Source organism: Platichthys flesus, chromosome 11, assembly GCF_949316205.1.
Source record: "Platichthys flesus chromosome 11, fPlaFle2.1, whole genome shotgun sequence".
Taxonomy (NCBI): domain Eukaryota; kingdom Metazoa; phylum Chordata; class Actinopteri; order Pleuronectiformes; family Pleuronectidae; genus Platichthys; species Platichthys flesus.
In genome coordinates this window covers 15,703,270-15,725,075 of record NC_084955.1, presented here as the reverse complement: position 1 = coordinate 15,725,075, position 21,806 = coordinate 15,703,270, and the positions used below count along the sequence as shown (strand labels likewise).

At 41.7% G+C, this 21,806-nt stretch overlaps 1 protein-coding gene and 1 pseudogene across 1 annotated transcript; both read right to left on the bottom strand.

Moving 5' to 3' along the window:
* The window catches only part of LOC133964755 (trypsin-1-like), a 147,808-nt pseudogene that overhangs the window by 78,922 nt on the left and 47,080 nt on the right, over positions 1-21,806 (bottom strand).
* On the bottom strand, positions 5,032-10,380 carry LOC133964404 (transcriptional repressor scratch 1-like). The gene is made up of 2 exons (XM_062398459.1): positions 9,578-10,380; positions 5,032-5,759 (listed from the first exon to the last, which is right to left on the bottom strand). The coding sequence occupies exons 1-2, from the start codon at positions 9,687-9,689 to the stop codon at positions 5,032-5,034; spliced, it is 840 nt and encodes a 279-aa protein (XP_062254443.1). The 5' UTR covers positions 9,690-10,380.

Sequence of the window (21,806 nt, the reverse complement as noted above, 5' to 3'; positions counted from 1 at the left end):
AAGATCGGACTGCAACTTCACTGGAGGATCCACTGTGCTCGGTGTAATGTGATGTAACAGGTGATCACACACACACATAATCTAATACACTAAATATGAATGGCAACACTTGGAGACGGTGAAATGAAAAGAAAGAGGGAAAGAACAGAAACAAGATTCAATTTAGCGTTTGCACCTGCACAGAAACTTGTCAGATAGTCCAACGCCCTGTAGCCACTGATATAGTTTCTGCTGTGATTTGCCGTTTCACTGCAGAAGTCGTTGCTTTGAGGTGTTTTCCAGCTGAAGCGGAGCCTGAACAGGTCACCTCTGTTTCAAAGTCACTGCAGGATAAAGGTTAGTTGGTCAGTTTCCCATTATGTCACAGATACAACACGACCCTCTGCCAGCTCACAGGAACACCATCAGGTCCTTCTGAGTACGTGTAGCAAGTCTTGTTCAGTGTTTGATATAATATGTTTCATTTCCATCTTGTTGTATCAGTTGTATAGCATTGTGTATCTGCTCTATTCAACACTTAAAAATTCGACTTTTCTCAAATTGAGGAGGATTTGTGTCTCCACAAATTACAGTAACGATTCTGTGTTATCCCAATTTGTTTCCGTCCACCAGTGAGCAGCAGATTCTGTGGTATGTGGATATGGGACTATATCTGTAGTTTAATGTGTCGTATTATCATTTATTGGTCAGGACGTGTTTTTAAGAGTTTTAATCTTGAATTTGTTACAAATGGCCTAGAATGGGTTTAAAATGTTTCCATTTATTTGAATAACTCTGAGGATCCTGATGCAGGAGTTCAGAAGCTTCTTGCTTGTTACATGATAAAGAACAACTCACCCGTTGTGTCACTCACATCAACATGTGATCTTTTGTTACCTGCTAACTGTTGGACGAGTCATTGTTGCTGCATCAGTTTCCTGAACAACAGAATATAACGTTTCAGGGCTTAAATACCTTTTCAAGCCTCTTTACTATAATTACTGTGGATCTTAAGGGGTTAAAAATGTACATGGTGCCTCAGCTCTTTATTTACTCGGTTTATATGACAAGTATGTGTTCATGCTCAGGAATTAATCATTATGGATCAAAACATGATGATGGTTAATGGCTTATTTAAAGTGTCACCAGCACACTGTCTATTAAACTTTCATTACACTTGTTCCACAATTAAAGATTTTAGACAAATACATAAGAAATAAATTCAGAGGGTTTGGATTGCATGGGCCCTTTTAAATGTCCAAATACAGAATGAGCAAACTGCTGTATTTAGCCATCCAGGCAGCCCATTACTGGTAGATAGCTCCCAGCCTAAAGAGTGCTAATGAGCTCACTGTGCACCAGTGTTAACCCAGTCCCTCTTTACACATACAATATTGACAAAGCTGATGCAAAGTATGGGCTCTTAAGTCCAGAGTGAGTGTTGTTCTATGCAAATGAACTCAGCACTCTTCTAGCTCAAAGGTAAACTTAACTCTATGAGCATGGATTGTGTTAAAAGCTACTTAAACAAAGGAGGAATTCTACGGACAAATGGGTTTAAATTAAATGACATTTCAATGAAGTGTGTGTGTGTTTATCACAACAGAAGACAAGACACAAAAGTGCAACATGCTGCCTGGGCTTGTTAAGATTATTCTTTATTATGAAGTGCCACAAAATGCTTTGTGCTCATTGTGCTTACATTGTTTGAATACTGGCTCAAAAAAACCCAGGAGGCCGTCTCTCTGCAACAGAGATGCAGACCTCCCGAGATAAGGTGTGTCAGATAATCGCTATTACAGCAGTAAAAATGTATCAATCCAAAGGATTCTTTACAAACCCTCTTGCAATAAATGATTATTTAGGTTATCATCATTGTTTAACTTGGAAATACAAAAAAAGAAGAGAGGTCAAGCTAGTACAAGGTTTTTAATTCTTCTCTACCTGAATTCTAGTTAGTTTCATTGTGCTACTTTCTTTAAGGTGGAAATGACTAGAATGGAAGTGCTTAGAGAGATCAGACCTGGAGCTCACCCAGAGACAGACGCACAAACTCCTTAACACCGGTCACCAGCAGGACGACAACGATTTCATCCGAATAACCTTAAGATGTTTCGACCGCAGTGCAAATGTGCAACAAGTTTGAATACACAAGTGAACAATCTGTGACGCGTAAACAACAACTGGAGACGTTGCAGCCTGAAATACTGTTATCGGGATTTTTAACATCTTTGTGCCCGTCACGCTGTCATCAGTCACTACAGTAGCAGCAGTGATTTTACTGCTCACATTCTCATTCACACAGAGAGGAAAGAAACCAGATTTTAGAGTTAGCGGTTAGAGTAATAGCATATTGTTGTTTTCTATCTCTCCCAGGGTTCCGATGTCTCCGAGATGTGTAAAGAAAAATGAGGGTAATGCTTTTGTTTACTTTGCATATATGGGCTCTGTGTCACACTCTGTCATTTTCACATTCAGCTGTTTTTGACTAGTATTTTAGTTTGAGCTCCTAATCTAATGTTTTTACCTATTTTGCATGTTTACTCAGCCATGTAGATTTATTTGCGGCCGGTACTTAAAAATCACAGTTAAAAAAGACAAAAACTAAAATGTGAGCCCTAACAAGACGGAGCTCTACGACTTACCGTCGGAAACAATTCAAGAAATTGCAGCTCGAATCTGGTTCACACACTGGGAAGAGAGACACGACCTGCAGTTTGCTGACTCACATACTGATCGCTCCAGTCACAACAGAAAACTGCCTCCCTCTAATTGACTGGTTATGCAACGCAACATTTATAATAGAATGTCGACTTTTGTCCCTCGATAAATTGACCCAGGCTGTAAGTGAGGAAGCTCATGCACGAGGAAGCAATTATCAGAACGTCTCTGTTATAAACCCGCATGTCATCATTAAACCTGTTTCTTTTCAGTTGTTGAAAGTTTGACTGTAAATAGATTTCGTCGCCCCAAACAGCTCATCAGCAGGTATCGTGTTCCCACGTGTGCGGCCAAGTGGGAGAGTGTCTATGCAGAGTTACGACGAGGACGTACAGGATGACGTGTGAACACAAACAAGCGCTTTGTTGTTTTGTGCAGATGTGTGTGTCCCTCAGTCTGTCTCTCAGGAAGCTCCATGGATCTGAAGAAAAAGGTTTCTGAGCTGCAGAGAACTGGGTTCAGCAACACTGGTATATTGGCCAGTTAGTTTGAATGATAAACGTCTATGGGTTCTGGATGATTAGAGTCGGGCCTGCCTGTGGGAATAATAATTCACTCAAAGAGTTTGCCTATGCTCGGCCTGTGAGGGATGGATGGGGCCTACTGCAGAATAATCAGGACTCTAACAGAGAAGCTGCATTCAGACCATCCAGCTAAAGTGCATTGCTTTTCTCTGTGGTTTAAGAATGCACACTGTTACTGTATGGTCTGGAAGTGCTCTGGAAGGGAAGTTGAATAATGCATTGACCTCTGTCCAACTTCAACAATGCACCAAACTTTGGCTTTGTGCTTTTCTATTGAAGATATTCTCAGATTTTACAAAATGCCATGTCTCATACTGGGTCGCTGCACTTTTCATTGCATGCTTCTCCAGTCTGATTGCTAAAAGTTTGTTCCAGTTTAGTTTGTATGAAAAGAGAGATAAGATGCCTCTTTACATTATGAATATGTGAAGACCTGTTGCTGCATAAAACATGAAAGGTGTTTTCAGAACCTCTGAATGTAATCGTTTACATCACAGAAACCTCTCATGAATGGTCAGGGATCCGATCTGAGTAAAATGTTGTGTGGCCTGATCCGACCGTAGACTTCTCCTGCTTATGTGATGCCAGAGTTAGCCTGGTGCAGGTCTGTCAGGGTGCTAGTTATCCTACAATAGGCCTCATACCCAGCAGGCAGCTGATCCCAGCCTCTCTAGCCTACATCCTACATTAGCTCTACTCACTAAGAGGCAGGCAGTGCATAACAAGAGAGGAAAGACAGGACTTTTTGTTACTCTAACACTACATTGGCATGTTCCCTGATGTCTGTAATATTCGTTTTTATCTGTTTATGACTCTAGGTGAAGTAAAACTTACCTGATTTTTAAACTGCTATACAGTAGTAGGTAATACTTCATAACTTCATCATAAAATACCATGCATTAGGTGATTATTGCATTTTGAAGAGTCCTACGGAGGCTCCACGAAAAAATATTGCCCTCAGGTTCTATCTATTGGATTTTGGCAAAAAAATCATAAGCTTTTTATGACGTTGGCATAGATTATTTTTTTTTGCATGCAATAACGGTAATAAGAAAAGAAAAAAACATAATAAGAAAAGAATTGTACTCAAAAAAGTGACATATGCTTTGGCCTGTAGTGATAAAAAGAGGTTAGCAAATATCCTACATACGAAATTAAAGTGCAACAAATCAAGTATAAACTTACAATAAATAAAAAAGAATTGAAAAAAAACCTATATATAAATAAATTAATAAATATATAAATAATATGTTACCTCAGTGGTGGAGAGATTATGGTCACTTGGTGCAGCAGAACATTATTATTATCGTTATTATTACTATTATTATTATTATTACTCCCCGCAAAAAGAGAAAATAAGAAGGATAACTCTTTCACTGTGTTTCAGTGCAGGGAGGAACGCAGTAACTATCGTCTTCCTCGTCATCCTCATCATCACTGTCCCAAAATATACGGTGTCATACTGTATTTAGATGCCAGAAGGAAGCCGTGTCAGTATTATTGTCTATCTGGAACAGACAGAGGAAGAGGAGGTGAAGAGTTTTTGAGGAAGTGCATGCGTAGATCAGTTAAATCCTTAAGTGGGCAAATCTCAAGGAGAAAAAATTGTGCTATCTTCATCGTCGTCATCATCATGAATAGGCTCCAAGGGAAAGCGAGGTGAGGGGGAAGTGAGAGAGAGAGGGAGGAGGGGGAGCAAGGTCATACTCTGACCAAAAATAGATTGTTTGTGTCTGCAGTTCAGTCTTTAAGGATAATGGCAACTTATTTCTGCAGTTTAGTCCATTTGTCTCATCTCTGCGGGGGGTCATGCATCTAAGGGGCCGAGAGGGGAGAAAGGGCCTTTGAAGCAGGCGGACTCGTAGTGCTTGTTCAGGTAACTCTTGAGCGCGAAGGTCTTGTCGCAGCGTTTGCACTTGAAGTGCTTGAAGGCCGAGTGGGTCTGCATGTGAGCGCGCAGGTTGGAGCGGTCCGCGAAGGCCTTCCCGCAGTGGGCACACCCGAACGGCTTCTCACCCGTGTGAGAGCGCATGTGGCCCTGCAAGAGCCAAGGTCGACTGAACGCCTTCCCGCACACGTCACACTTGTGCTTGAGGTCGTGGGTGAGCAGGTGCATGGCCATGGCGGGCATGGACACGTACACCTTCCCGCAGGTCGGACATGTCTTTGCCAGCTTGCTGTCCAGTGAGCGGTGTGTCTGTTTGTGCCGGCTCAGGTTCGAGGACGTGGCGTAGGTTTTGCCGCACTCGTTGCAGGTGTGCCTCTGAATGGTCCGGGGGCTGCTGATAGCTTTCCTCCTCGAGCGGCCGTCGGTGATGTAGAAGGCATCGACTGAGTAACCCTCACTCACTGCAGAATCTCCGTTGATGTAGCCATCGGTGATCTCCGAACTGGGGCTGTCGGGCGACTCAGAGTCCGGGGCCCCATAGTCGCTGTGGATGCCGTCGTAGAGCGGGTCGGGAGACGGCACCTTGATCCCGCTGTCACTCTCAGCATCGTACACAACAGGGCTGATGTAGTCACTGATGTAACCAGCTGGGGGGAAAAAACAGTATTTAGGTTAAAACACATGGTAGTGGATGTTATAATGAAAAATAGAGCAAGAATCAGACATTTGGTTTAAAGAGATAAGACCATTATTTGTCCCCGAAGCAGCTATTGCGTAATTTGATCGGTAGTAAAGAAGACAAATTTCTTCTATCAGAATAAGAATCACAGAGGGGAACAGTGGCAAAGATTTCCACCCTCCACACCAGAGAGCCTTCAAATACTGCTAACAATTGCAATGGACATTCAATACAATTGTGTACCTAAACGGACACAACAGGAGGCCAAAGTTTGTATTGACATTATTCGACCGCTGTTGCGGAGCTAAACAAAAGCAGCAGAATGAAACCAGATACTCGTCTTTTCTCAGCTTTATCTTTCTTCACAGAGACACCGTGTACCGAGGAGCATTACACCCTCGGAAGTGGTGGAACTGAAGAAGTGCCTCCTCATTCAAGTTAACAACTCTATTAGTGAGCATTACACCTTTAGTAACGCACATCTGCTCTTATAAAATAGAGTGGTGTTTATTTTCTGCACCTGCATCCCTGTTCGTGTCCATTCATAATAAAACACACATCACTGGGGCATGGTTAACATAAGTATTCAACCAGGAACTCGGTTACAACATGTTCCTGCATGTAACATGTTAGAGGTTCTGTAGCATGCTGTATGTAGTAACCTCATTAAGCCGCTCACTGACTGCTGTGGATGGACATAACTGCTGACATGACAGGCGGCGCTGTAATAGATGAGAAAACCAGATGCTGTGTTTCTTGACACTGAAAGAGCAGAAAACCAAACAAGGTAACACAGTGGGTGAAACTGAAGGTTCCAATTAGATCTGATCCAAGGTCAGTCAGCACATTTTTCATGTATATGCCTGTACAACAACCACAAGATCATGTGTTGTTATGTGAGGTACAATATAGAAGAAAATCAGTTTAGATGATTCTAAGAGGAGCCGAGTGTTATGGTCGGACTTCACTCTAAATGTACTGATAAGTACATACAATATAATATATATTCATATACATATCTATCCCATAGTGATCATCCATCCCCTGCTATTACTCTGCATATGGAGCAAGAGACGCTTGTCGCTTCACCCTCAGTGCTGCAGCAGTAACTGTTAACGCTTTAAACAACTAATACGTGAAACACTGAAGTGACATATTGATTCTCCCGCACACCTGTTGCCAGTGTGAAAAAAGCCTCCAGTGTTGGTCCAGTTAATATTTCAGTTATAAAATTCCCCTCAGCCTCAAAGGTTACAGTTAACACAGTTCCTCTGTGAAAGATAAATGGCACACACACTGACCCTGAACTTGAGAAAGCTGATTTAGTGTGAGAACGAGCATCAGCACCACGGACAGATCCAGTGCAGAGCCGTCGATGGCACAGTAACAGAGAGAGAGAAAGACTCCCTCAGTTCAACAGGAAGGTGTTGACTTACAGAGCAGAGAGTCAAAGACTAACAGCAGGGTTTACACACAAATATACTTAAATTCATTGTACAGCGCTATAGATTATATAGATTATTATAGCAGGTCGGATCATGCCACCCTCCCTCTTGATACATTCATATCTGAAGAAGATGCTCTTTTATTTCTCAAGTTGTTGTGTGTTTTCTCATAGTCATCATGAATATATGGATTTGTCCACATAACTGGCTAAATACACAAAAGTGTAATTATATGCATCAATCTGCACAGTGTGACTTGCATTTAATTAATGTAAACCTTCTCATACTTAGATGTTTATTTCCATCGAGCCAAAAAAGAACACACTAGCCACAGGTAAGCAAAAAAGAAAACAAGACTTAAGGTTTATTTATTAAGATTAAGATTGTTTGTATTTATTGTCTATCTAATTTAAATATCAGCTTGAAATGCCCAAAATAAAAACTTGAGTGTGATCAATTCGACATGGCCGATATCTGTCTGTTTGAAGTTCAAGTAGAGATAGACAAGTCATTCGCAAAGATTAGTTTTTTTTTTAAACCCCTTTAAATATTATCATCCATCCAGTCTGGTGATTTTTTTAAATAAGCGGCAGAAGCAACAAGGTCGAGGTGACACCCCTCCTATAAACGTCTACATAGGCTCAACAGCTTCTTCATATCTGCTGATTCGTCCTGTCTGAACACACACTCCCATCTCACACACCACACAGGAACCACGCAGGGAGACATAAATTATTCCCAAAGCTGGTTCGTTCAAGCAGAAAGTTGTTCATAGCGCTGTGTGGGTAGAGCTCGTATTGTACTGTATGTAGAAGCTGCATTAAGCTGTCACCATCTGATGTTAGGGATGGAGACAAAAGGTGGCCGGTGTAGGCAGTGTGTGGCGCGGCGCTGCTGAGGCAGCAGATCGCGTGTCAAGCCGAGCAGGGCTGGTTAACCTCGACATTACAAATACACACCGCTGACAGCTTTTTTGCTTTATGAGTGGAGAAATAACAGAGAGGGCTCGCGTGCAGAATAAACATGCTGAGATGCATCAATGTGTCGATGACATTGGGGTGGAAGCAGCGCAGTGGCTTCATTTACATGGCAAGGACATCTCTGGCTTTTCATGTGAGATGTGACGCACACAGTCGCAAGGGAGCGAGGAAGTTCACAGCTTCACAGGAGCAGAGGGCAGCTCGAAAACAATGAATAACACTGCTTACTCCTGCTGGAGGCTAACTGCAATGAGGGCTGCCTTAAATAGTGTGCCTAAATAGTACATCTCAACAAATAAATAGAGTAAAATACTGTTTATATTCAACATTTAAACCCAAACTGTTTGAAATAATTAATCTTTTTGGATAGAAATGTTTTTCAGCTTAGGAATCTACTGTGATATTCAACAGCTCAATAGTATTCAACAGTTCATCAGTGACTGTGAAATGAGATAAGTGTGGTCAGGGTCTCCTCCTCTTCTCTTTATGTGATAATGAATACAACAGGCTGCTGTTGTAAGTGTAGCACAGAGGGAGGTGCGTTTTTTTTTTTTTTTTATCTCCAGGGGAGAAATCGTTGTGCAGAAAAATGTCTTAACTCTGCGAAAACAGGACATGCACACCTTGGTACAGAGCACAGATTAAACCCTCTCTATAGAGACAGTGGAATTCAAGCCTGTGAAGGAGCGGACTTAAAATGCAACCAAGAAGAACAAACCAGGAAAACAACTGTGCACTCACTGGTGGCAATGTGTCTGATCACAGCTGCTTCTCGTCTGTGCTGCAGCTGCAGTTTGGACCATTGAATCACTTCAAGTGGGTTAGGGTTAGAGTTAGTCAGCTCACTCCCTGTATGAGACACCCAGGCTACAGGATACAGGACTGTAGGTCCCATGCATCATCTCAAACACCCAGTGACGGTGAAGCAGATCTAAATAACCTCCATCCCATCTTTATCTCTTTTAACCTGACTAAGCCTGCGTAGGGCATGGGAGGGGAGGGAGGGGGGGGGGGGGGGGGGGGGCAAACTCCCTGCTGACGATGAGCCAGAATCAATGTAACATGGGATGCGCTGGATTTAGTTGATTTCTCAAGTGACCTTTCCGCTTCAGTGGCAGCTCGGCTCACACAACTCGAGCAACGGCTTCGAGTCAAACCGGCTGCAGACTTCACACTCGCAGTAAATAAAGAGTTGTGTGGTGTTGAACTGCACCTCTTCACTCTTATCATGTTCCCCTGCAGTACACTTACACCTCATCTCTCTCTCCTCCTCCTCCTCCTCTTCCTCTCACAGAACGACTTGTGTTAGTGGTGAGACACCTGTTAGTGCTTGGTTGTGTGCGCAGTTCAGCCTGACCTACCTTTGTCATGGAGCCGCAGGCTGAGGTCTGTCCTGTGCCGGTAGACGCTCTCCAGGTCCGCCGTGGAGAAATCATCTAGTTTCACCTTTTTCACCAGGAAGGACCTTGGCATGGTGCGACACCGACTCAACACAACGACACACACTCACAAACAACACAGCCGATCCACGACGGCCTGGCCAGCGTGCTGGTGGTTTCAATCCGTTACACACACACACGCGCACACACGCACGCACACACGCAGTGGACTGAGGAAGAGAGTCTTGCACTGATCCGATGGAGAGTCTTCACCTCTTTCTTTTATTTAAATGTCTTCCTTTCTTCTCTGCTCGTCTTCTGTCTGGTTCTCGTGCACGAGAAAGAGGAGAAATGCAACTTCAGCACCGGACAGCTCCCTCCGGGGGGTCTCTCGCTCTCTCTTTCTCTCCCTCTCTCTCTCTGCGCTCTCGTGCACCGGCAGACAGAGGCTCGCGAGCAGTCAAACAACAAAAACAGTATTAACAATAAATAAATAAAAGTAAATAAGAGGTGGTGGAAGGAAACCCCTGCAGCGTGAGAAAGCTCGCGGGCCTCTCAGGAGAAGAGGAGGAAGGTGGAGGAGGAAGAGGAGGAGGAGGAGGGATGCGAAGAAAATAAGAAAGGGGATGTAAAAAAAGGTTTTGGAAGCTTTTCAAAATAATTGTCGGCCACCTCGTCCTTTCTTCTTTGCGAAATAGTCCTTATTTAATTCCCTTCAATAGCAAAAAAAAGACTCCGCTTGGCCGAGTGGGGATCATCAGCATCCTCTCTCTCTCTTTATCTGTTTCCCTCTCTCTCTCGCTCTCTTTCTGCAGCTTCCGCGAGGTGCTCCCGTGAGTGTGCCGTCTCGCGATCAGCTGTTGCCATTTATACCGAGCGAGAGAGAGAGAGAGAGAGAGAGAGAGAGAGGGAGAGAGAGAGAGAGAGAGAGAGATGGATAGACACACGGGTAGAGGGAGTGCTTAATTTAATCCATCCCACATCCCCGGGGAGCCGCGACTGGCCCGGATGATTTATTGAAGCTGTTATCACCCCCCCCCCCCCCTCTCTCTCTCTCTCTCTCTCTCTTCTTTTTCTTTCTTTCTCTCTCTTTCATTCTCCTTCTCCCTCCTTCCTCCCTTTCTCCTCATTTGTTGAGAGAGAGTGTGTGTATGTGTGTGGGTGTGTGCGTGTGTGTGTGTGTTTTTGTGTGTGTGTGTGTGTGTGTGTGTGTGTGTGTGTGTGTGTGTGTGTGTGAGGCCAGGCGCCATGTTTTGGGGAGATAAGAATGGAAATTATTGTTATGGTTTCTTTAAGCACTCATCGATTTGATTCAGCTTTCACAGCGTGTAACGTGGATTTAAATATTGTCTCATTGTGAGCATGGTTTTTTATTATTTGGGAGGAGGGGGTCTACTTTTCTTTTTGTTTTCTCTTCTCTTCTTTTTATCACCTGCTAAGCGTTTTCTATCTGAGCTTTTCTGCTCGATGACACGGGTTTTATGGGGGATATTAACTAGCATGCTGAGAGCCTCGTAATTATCATTAATGTGGCCTCGGAGGCAGATGGATGTAGACCAAATGGAGTGTTTTACAGCGACTGCACGGAGGATTAATATGAGAGAAAGAGTCCTATCTGTTCCTGGGTCACACCAGGTTCACTCCCAAGTTTCTGTAGATTATGTAACAACAACACTGATCATTACAGGGACTTTAGTGCGGTGCCGTTCTAAACCTGCCTGTTTGTAACGGGCTGTTCTTTGAATCCTCCTCGAACGGTTTTCTACAATATACTGAGACTTTTTGTTATTTGTGAGCTGGGCGAGCTTTTTTATCAATTATCAAGTAGAGTGAATTAAAACAACTCTCTGTTCATCCTACCTGGTTTATCTGCAATCAAGATTTTATAGTCAAATGTATGTATAAAATGAAACTGATTGTGATTCATTATTATTTAATTGTGTGTATTTATATAGGTTTGAGTTAGTGACTGATCAGCTGTTGTTTTTTCAACACATTACATCAGAGCTCTGTTAATCAATCAACACAATCTTCAGATCCATTTCAAAACTTTTAAAAATAAATGTGCATTCACCTTGAAGATATCTAGTTTAAGAATATTGCCAGACAGAGATCAGCACTTGCAACTCAAAATTATCTGTCAGCAATGTTGACCTGCGGTTTGACCCAGTTGTCGTCCTCTTCTGTTTATCTGAGGACAAAGGAGAAGACATGTTCAACGTAGACTGAGGGCACACTGGTCGCCTGTTTCTTAAATTTGTATTATTATTAATATTGTGTGTGTGACTGTACTTCCTCAGGCCATGATCAATACTGATAAAATGAGCCGTTCTGTGACCTGCTCTAAAAGTTAGAGGTGAGAGGTTCCTCCCTGATCAGTACTACATCCTTCAACCTTGTCAGTTGTTTTTGTGTAATCTTGCAAAATAAACAGACGGGGGTGCAAACATATCCTCCTTGGTGGAGGTTACTAAAGTGTAAAAGTCATGCACCATCTTGATATCTTTTTCAGTTTGAGAGCCAGAGTGACCATTTATAAATATGTTTTAATTAGTCCCAGTGTGTGTGCAGTGCACATTACTGAGTTTGTGTTGTTACACTATTTAAATGCTGTTGCTGTGTTTTAATGAGGCAGGACACTGACTCAGGTTGGTTGGAAAGTTGCTGAACATCTGTTAAAGGTTACCGGAGGCTCGGAGGATGAGTCCGATCTACAGAGGAACCACTTAAAGATCAAGTATTCACACTAATGGGAGAAGATGACGGATCAAACTCTGGCGCTGAAGTTTTCTGGAGCTAATAGAGTCTGGAGCTGCACAAGCTCGGTCTCAATTAGCTGCTTTGTTGACGGCCATGCATTTTACCTGGGTAATGATTCAGCATCTGTGAAAAGTAGACAATATGGGGAAATAACAAAATAAAACAAAGAAACAAAACGCATTAATTATGGATTCAGCTGTGAACGGCGTCATAAATAACCTCAAAGTTATTAAAGTTTGAATCCCATCATTAGTGTCTTTATAATTTTTCATGTTTATATTCTATATTTAAACGTACTTACTGTATTTCCTTTGTTTATCACTCCATCCGTTTGCTAGAGAGTTCCATTGTGTTGCATATAATCATATAAACATGCATAAGCATGCAATTGTCTGCATCGTAAAATCAAGTAAAGAGAGAAGAAGAAGAAATAACTTTTGGTTTATTTGTCTTTAATTTGTCTCCTTTTAATTTGTCTTTGCAAAATTACCATTAAGTTCATGGCGCTTTTGTAGCTTGTGTGCATTAAGTAAGAGGTTTTAGGTTTGTGTGTTCTGTTCTCTTGTCTTTTTCTGAGGAAAATTATTCACAAATCAAGTATTTAACTAATATTTAAAGAGTAACCGATATTGTTAAATTTGACTCGTTTGGCAGAAAAGGAAGCACATCTCACAGCAGCTCACATCATTGGTTCTCCCTCACATTTTACCTGACTCAGATTTAACTTTTTGTTGTTTTTGGCCTCACTGAATAAATTAACTCACAATATCCGACAGATGGAGGAGGACAGCGGAGATGTCAAGTTAAAGAGACAGCATGTGGATGATTTGCAGAAGGATGAGGGTGATTCAGAGTTTTCCTGTGTAGCTGACCATGATGATGAGAGAGGCAATAATGATGAAGATTGAACAAACCGAGGCATCTTGGTAATCTGTGTATGATCCATGGTTATCATGATCTCTATGAGATATGGATAGTGTGTATTAGGTATTGATTACAGGCCACGTGATTTGTACAATATGAGTATGTTCAGTGTATTTGACGATGCAGTGTGTGTGTGTTTGTGCGTGTGTGTGTGTGTGTGTGTAGCTACCAGTCCATCTGTTGTCCTTAATCAGGGGAAGAGCAGACGAGTCCCGTCACCTGGAGACTGGCTCAGGGAGGTCCAATTAAACACACACACACACAAAGTACACAAAGTACATGATACACACCCACCTCTACAACAACTGTCAGTTGACTGAAATAACCTACAACATTAACAACACATTTCATCATCATTAGAGGCCATGTGGACACACACATGCAACCTAACAATGAGACACAGACAGAAATAAACAGGCAGGCTCGTATACATGGACGTGAACATGTCGTAGGACACCCATACACACACAGGCCGACACGTACACACAGATATCTAAACAAGGACATGGGATGTTTCTCATCACTGACCTCTGGTAATTTCAAAGTTAGATCTACGGCATATTTTACCAACAAAGAAGAAGCGAAGAGACAGCGGGTCGCCCTCTGTGTCTGTGTCTGAGTAATTTTTGAGGGAACAATTTTTTTACTGGAGCAATATGAGTGTGAATTGCAGCCAAAAGAGGAAAGCTCTGGGTGTTCTCACGTTGGTGTCAACCTCACACTTCAAATAAACAGCACCACACTTTATTTTGGGGAGAAACTGGAGTTTTTTCTATTTTGTCAGCAGACCTCGAGAGCAAACCCCCAAAAAGACAGATTTGCAACCAGTGTTATATTTAATTCAGTCAGCTGGTCAGTGTTTGAGTCAAATACAGCAGGAAACATGTTTTTATATACATGTGTTGCTTTAACGTAAACCTGACGAACCTCTACACGATCAATTATTTACCGTTTTTAGTATTTTCTACTAAATATGAAGAGACAAAATCACGTCTACTTTTTTCATCATCATCAAACTGATCTCTTAAATTGAATTGAAAAGGAAGATATAAATCAAAAGATATGACATTATCCCTTTTTAAATAATACTTTATGTGAGTAGAAAGTGGAGGGATGCACTTTCTATGTGGAGAGAGATCCCTCATCTTTTGCCCTTTATGTGGGTTCTTCCATTTTTATCACTAATAAAGGGGGGTTCTGTATCTGAGAGAATGTCTGAGTGTAGAGGGAAAAACCCTCTGAGAAAAAAATTGTAATTTGCTATTTTGGGGTCATTTAAAACTTGACTTGATATCATTTTTATGAGGAATGTGGAAGAAACATGTTAATGTGCTTTCACTCTTTGTGTGTGTGTGTGTGTGTGTGTGTGTGTGTGTGTGTGTGTGTCAGATGTTGCATGAGGTTAGCTGTGATCGATGTCCTGCTTGGCTTAATTGATGCGGCTCCTGTTGAAGGCCAACACAAAACACGGAGCCGCTGCCCAGCTGGTGTGTGCAGGTCTGTGCGAGCATGTGTGTGTGTGTGTAGGTGGATGTGGGTGTGTATATGGAGTGTGATGCATGTGACAAGCGGGCAGCTGCTTTTGGACCTTTTGTCTTATGCCCCAATACAAACACACATGTATTCATATACACGCTAATGCCTACTAGTCCACTGAAATAACACGTTATGCTTTTCGTGTTGTGACTCATTATTATACATCATCCCTGACCCCAACTCTCACACACATACACACACACACACACACAGCATAGTAGCCCCTCATAGTTAATCATCTTTATATGCACAGACTTAAAGGACTCATTAGTGTAAATTTACATGATGCAGACTCTGAGGTTGTTGTTCATTTTAGTGTTTCTTTTGCTGTTTCCCCACAGAAGGTTACAACAGTTTTCTCACCTGCTGTCTCTCCCTCTCTCAGGGGTAAGGACACGTGAGAGGAAACGTTGTTGCCTTTAACGTTTGCCTCTGAGATTCTTCCCTCTTACTCGAAGCAAAACATTTCATTGACGAGCATCAGTAAGTCCAAATGTATCCGGTACTCTCTTTCCCCTCTGTCTCATTCTTTGCTTCTCATTTCGTCTTTTCTGAAGGTGAGCCTTGTTCTGTTCCGTCCTAAAGCTGCTCTGTCGCAGTAACACTAAATATTGCTGAGCAGCTCTTCTCATCAGACACACACACACACACACACACACACACATACACACACACACACTTGCAGACACATGCAGAAGTGCTGGGCTAGGGGAGAAATGTGGCCTGTTTCTTTGCAGTTTTTGATGACTCCCGCTGTACTGGTGAAACAGAAGCAGCGTACGTTAGCACAGGAGAGTGTGTCCCAAAACAGTGGAGCGGAGAGGAGAGGAGAGGAGAGGAGAGGAGAGGAGAGGAGAGGAGAGGAGAGGAGAGGAGAGGGAGGAGAGGAGAGACAAAATTCACGCTGCCTTTACATTCAAAGTTTTTGTTACTGTGATAAATTTGAAGACTTTTTGTCCACGTCGACTTAAAAGATGAGTTATTAACTTCTGATCATTGAGCTTTGGAAACAATAGTTTAAATCGAGTATGTGACTGTAGCAGGACTCTTCACAAATGATTAAGAAAAGCAGCTCTGTGGATTTTAAGTCCAGACTGTTTTTGTCATCTTCAGGATCAGCAGTAAAGAACAGTCAAGCTCAATCAGAAACCGCACGAGGTCTTTAATTGAGAGAAAGTCGTTTCTTCATTTCATTTCCACCTGGCATGTTGTTTTTTTAGAATTTGATGAGCGTTAGGAGAAAGACTCAAACTAAAGCCAACGGCAGCAAGAGTGAATCTGAGACAAGATAAGATGTTCTGAGGAGCAGCAAAGCAAATCTGCACTTTTTAAAAGGGCAAAGTTTTGAGGCAAATAATTCAAATAGATCACAAACGAAAGACCAGGTTCTTGAATAAAGAGGGAAAGAAAATTAATAGTTTTTGTTTTGATCGTGACTCTAAACCAATTTACAATATCTTAACTCCATGTAATTAAATAAAACAACAAGAGGCAAATTTGTTCCATACCATGGAAATCATGTCTGATCAGTATGCATACAAATTAATTTTCTCATCCACCACAGTTAATTGCTGTCATTGGTTCAGAGAGCGTGCAGCATTACTCACTGCGAGACACACACACACACACACACACACACACACACACAGAGCTGCTCTTCACAGTCTGTTCTCAAAGACCATTGGACAAGGATAAAGCGACTCGATGTAGACTAATGAATCTGGAAGAAGTCAAGGATTGATGAGCGTTAGTTAAGAAAGTATCATGCAACTGTATCGTGTTCATAATGAATCCATAACAGGAGATTTCACAGTCTGCAAAGTAGAGTGTAGATTAATGCCTTTGACATTTACTCCACACATATTCACACGATCCAAACTAACAGCCCTCGTGCACCAAACAAACTGCCGGTCTGCTTGGAAAGAAACAACAAAGCAGCCTTGTCCTCGTTCTTCGTGTATTTCCTTAAACTCTCTCTGACCCACAATGCTGTGTTGTGGGAGATATTTCTCTATCTTGGGGTAATTGTGTGAATCAGGAGGGATTGCATTTGCCCCGACAGCTGAGTGGCGAGCTGGCAGGGTAATAAATGGCCCGATAACCAGCACCACTCTGATCCCTCTCAACACAGAAATAAGAACAAAAAAAATCATTACCTGCCTCGGACAGGCCCATCCTGCCGTGTCACATGTGATAAAGAGAGACATATGTCGGAGGACGCAGAGAACGGAAGAGTTGAGGAGGGGAAAAAAATGAGAGGAGGGCTGAGAGATGGAGCAATGTGTCAAGTAAAAGAGTGGTGAAAACGTTCCAGGTTACATTTTTATTTGTTTTACAGATTCGGCCATTTATTCATTGACTTTGGGGGATAGAACAGAGAAATGATCGATACAGTGCGATACAGTGATAAAGTGAAATAATGTCAGGGAAGTGGAAACGTGCTACGTCTTGATCCTCAATCTCCCCCACGTCAGCCATGATGAGGGAGAGTACATGTTTGAGACATGTCAGAAACAATCAACGACATACCACAGAATCAAATTCATATTATTTTTCTGTCCACTCTGATTGTGTAAACCAATTAAATGGCGAGATCAAGCATATCAAACAAATGATCCAACATTTGGAAGCACATTAAACCAGCACACACACAAGCACACACACACACACATGTGTCTGAGCAGTGTATGCAAATGCGAAGCTCTGGCTTTGAAACTGACATGACTTATTTAGTTTGCATTCATGTACATTACAAAGGCAGTCACCGCAGCATCAGGTTGATGTTTCTAGGATTTGTTTGTGACGGGACTGGATCACATGATCACACAGCATGAGGGAGTTTGTGCTGAAGCCATCGAGATGTGTCAAACCAGGGCGGATCTGTCAGTCGCTCCAGATTCACAGGAAATAAAAATAGGCTTCAAATGAACTTAAATCCTCTATAGTTAATGTTTTGTAGATTTAAAATTGGATCAATTTTTCTACATGAGTGTCTTAAATTGAGAGGATCATCATCTGACTCTGCAGGTTCTCTTTATTCCTGCAGTTAATTGTTTAGGTTACACAGAGTGCGAATGTACTGTTCTGATTCAGTTGCTCTTATAACGTTTCAAATGCCACAAGCAGATGATAACCTACTGTCCAAACTGCAGACAAACACAGTTAGAGACTAGCTGGAGAACACAGTGGAGCACTTATTAGCCAAAGAGCAAGATATTTCCCTCAGGAGCTGGCGGAGAACAAGAGGAGTGTAAAAAATTCATTCACAAACAAACAACAAATTAGATCGGTGCAGCGATTGCACCTCTGCCAAACAGTCTTTAATGAATTCAATCAATTACATTTCAAACAAGCTACACCAAATATTACACACTCAAAGATATCAATTCCCTCAATGTGTTTTTTTCCCCATTAAGATCCATGAATTCTTCTCAGAGAAAATGGGGGGGATGTCAAAAATGCCCCATCTTGCAAAAAAACTAAAATCCCAGATCCACATCCAAAGTGATTTTCCCTGATCCGTACCACATTATTCCACTAAGTTTCGAGTTGTTTTTGTGTAATCTTGCTTACAAACAAACCAAACAACAAACAAAAAAGAAAATAAAGACTAGTGCTGTAATAGCTCTATAAATAGATAATTATGTTGCTGTATCTAGACATTATGTGATGATATGTCAGTGATTTGTTCTCAGCTGTTTTTTTGTCCCCAAGAATCCTGCAGGGCACACTAATACAAAACACCACTGAAAAAAGGAATCCTGCAATTTGATGTAGCATAATTTCGACTTCCTCCACTCGATGCATCAAACAATAAACCATGCACAGCTCTTGGTCTAGTTAGTAGAATCAGATATTTGTCTGTAGAAGAAGAAGCCAGCATTGTGCAGAAAAGTCCTCAGCAGATATACTGACTCTTCCTCCCCTCCCTCCTCCTCCTCCTCCTCTTCATCTCCAACTGTTTCCAATATCATCAGAGGTTTCATTCTTTTTATTTCATCCACACCATCATCGCCCTCTTCAGATACTTTTTTCATCTCTCACAAACACACAGGCAATCTGTCTCTCAGACACACACAGTCAGTCATACACACATGTTCACACACACAGATAAACATGCTCACATGATTACAGATACACATACACCACCCTGCAGGGCGCGCACACGACACCAGTTCACTCTCAAACACACACTCGCGCACGGTGTGTACCCCTGAGGCGGTGCTGTAGCATCAGTAGCCGCCTGATGTTCCATCAGCAGGACAACACATTACTATTCCAACACACCACTGTTCAAATGTTCTAATGTTTTGTCAATACTGCTAAATCAAGTTTATTTGCCCCCACAGGGCAAACGGTTTACAAACGCACTTCTGTTATGAAGAAATGAAATGAACTTTGGATGAACCCATTCCATGATCCTATTTTATTTTTATTTTCATATTATGTTTTTTTTAAAACACCATTTTCTGAGATTATTTTGATGATATCTTTGCTCTGTGAAACAGTGGAGGAGCGTGTGTGTGCGAGTCCTCTGAGGCCGCACAATCCTCTGCATCGCCGTATTTAACTCCACTGTGGATTTGATTTAAGTTTCAAAACAAAAAACATGACATACAGTCGTGTAATCCTCTGTTACAACCTCGGGAATGACGTGACCTGACAGCTAAGAGATGTCAGAGAAAGAAAAAAAAAGGCATTTACATAAATAAGGTGGGACAAGCTATGAGAAGGTGAACTATAAAGGTGAGCGTCGAGTGAGGACTTGACTGTTTCTAATTCTGGGACGCAGGCAGTCGGCTTTGTCTCCAGGGTTCTCCCTCCAGTGTTTGGAGAGTGTTATGTGAAAATGTCGCCGCTGCAGTGCGTTTTGTGTGGCACTGACCTTTATGGATCGCATAGATGCTGGAGGAGCAACACACTAGAGCTAGTACATTCTGTTGAGGAACATGCTGGGAAGAATGTGAACTCTCCTGAATTGGCTGTTTCACATTTTCCTTCAGGAGGTAATTAAAATTAAAAAGGTAATTTGTTTCACTGATAGATGTAGTGTTTATTCTAGGTGTGAGTAAATGTGACGAATGACTGGAGTGACAATTTGCTAATAAAAAAGGACGTTTTTGAAAACTAACAATTTAGTAGCACTTAAATGGCACTTACTTATAGCACTTTTTCAAGGATCTTGTTGTCCTGGGTCTGTACTGGGTCTTGGATAAAAGCGTCAGCTAAATGAAATGTAATGTAATGTCATGTAATGTAAGTATATTTTGAAGTGGGGAGTGCGAATGGGAAAGACCTGCGATAAAGGTCCAGGTCGGAACAGTATCCGCGGCTGCATCCACACTTCACATATGGAGGCTCGACTCCTGCACCAACTTCAGATTCTGTCTTTTCCTTTTTTTGGCCTATTTGGCTCCAAAGCAGAAAACATGGTGTGATAGAGGGTTAAGGACAGAGGATGTCACACCATGTTAAAGTCCTATGAGACAAGTTAAGATTTGTGAATATGGGCTATACAAATCAAATTTGATTGATTGATTCATGGAGGGGATTAAAAACAGGCACACGACCAACACAGGCACATACACTCAGGCATACAGCCACTGTATACTGGATACTTACTCAACAAGTGACTTGGTTGATGCTTAAGATGCAAATGCAGACGGTAACTGTTGGGTTGGACGACTCGTGAAAAACTATCCAATTAAAGAAGACGTCTGAAAACTTTCCAGGTGAGTTGTTATTTGTATCAAGTCCTAAACAGGAAGTCAATTTCCACAAAAAATTCCTCATCTGCATTGTTTTTAAATGAATCAAATGACCGTCTCTTATTTGTGTTATTTGTGACTCCACCAATACTTTGTCTTTTCTCGTTTTATGTAAGCCCACTTTCTATTTTAAAATAGTGCTAATTATAAAGTGACCATATGATCATCCATATGGCTCATTCTAATTGCGTCTCTTCTCATCTGTCATTAAACACTGGTAATAAGCCACAGCTCTCTCTGTGTTTAGTGCTGCTCTTTCCAGTCCACCGTGCTCAAACCTCTGAGCTGATGAAAAGAGATTGTGAGAAACAAATAAAAATATCACCTCTGCTCTCGTCTCATCAGCTCCTGTGTCTCGCTCCTCATAGTGTATTTTTCCAACATCATCGCTAAGTGATGCCAGGTGAATGAAGGTGTAGTCTTTACTAGTCGATGTGTAACTGAGGGAAAACATCGCAATGCAAACTGCTTCATATACTGTTTACATCTGTTGTTCTTAGCAGGTGTCTTGAGATAGTAGCTTTGCTTAGAATTAAGAATGGATCTTTCCAAAATGTATATTTTGTATTTGTATAAACTGAAAGCACCAGTTGTCACTTTTACAAATCTGTTTGATTACAAAAATAAATAGAATAAATAAATTCTACTGCACTCAGTAGAATGTGAACCTCGACCAAGGTCCAACAGCCCCATTAGGAAACCCCATCTAAATCCTCTAGATCCAGATCTTTGCACCAAATTGCAGTCAGTCCCTTTTATAAAGGCGTGATGATTCAGAATATTAGAGGAAGTGAAGAAGAACCCTGGATCTGCCTGTTGGTCTGAATCCGTGCCACAATTAATTTAATTGCCGGGGCGATATCATAACCTCCTTGACTGAAGTGTTATCGTATTATTAGTAAGTTACAACGTTTTTATCAGTAAACTGTATGTGCTTGTGGGCAGATTGGTTTTAACTGTATACAGAACAAAATGTTCAAACCCTGTTTCAAGGCTCAGCTAAGCTCCATATCAATCAAATATCAATCTTCTCATTTAACTTCCAGAAAGAAAGAGAACGAGAATATTCCCCGAAGGTCACGACCAGATAAGAGAGACCTCAAGGTTAAATAGTTGCATCAGAATTGGATTCTCATAAACAACGTCACTCTATGCATTTCCCTGGATTTTCGACTCCTCATATGATTACAGGGAGTTAGCGCTTCATTCACAGAGCTTTGTGA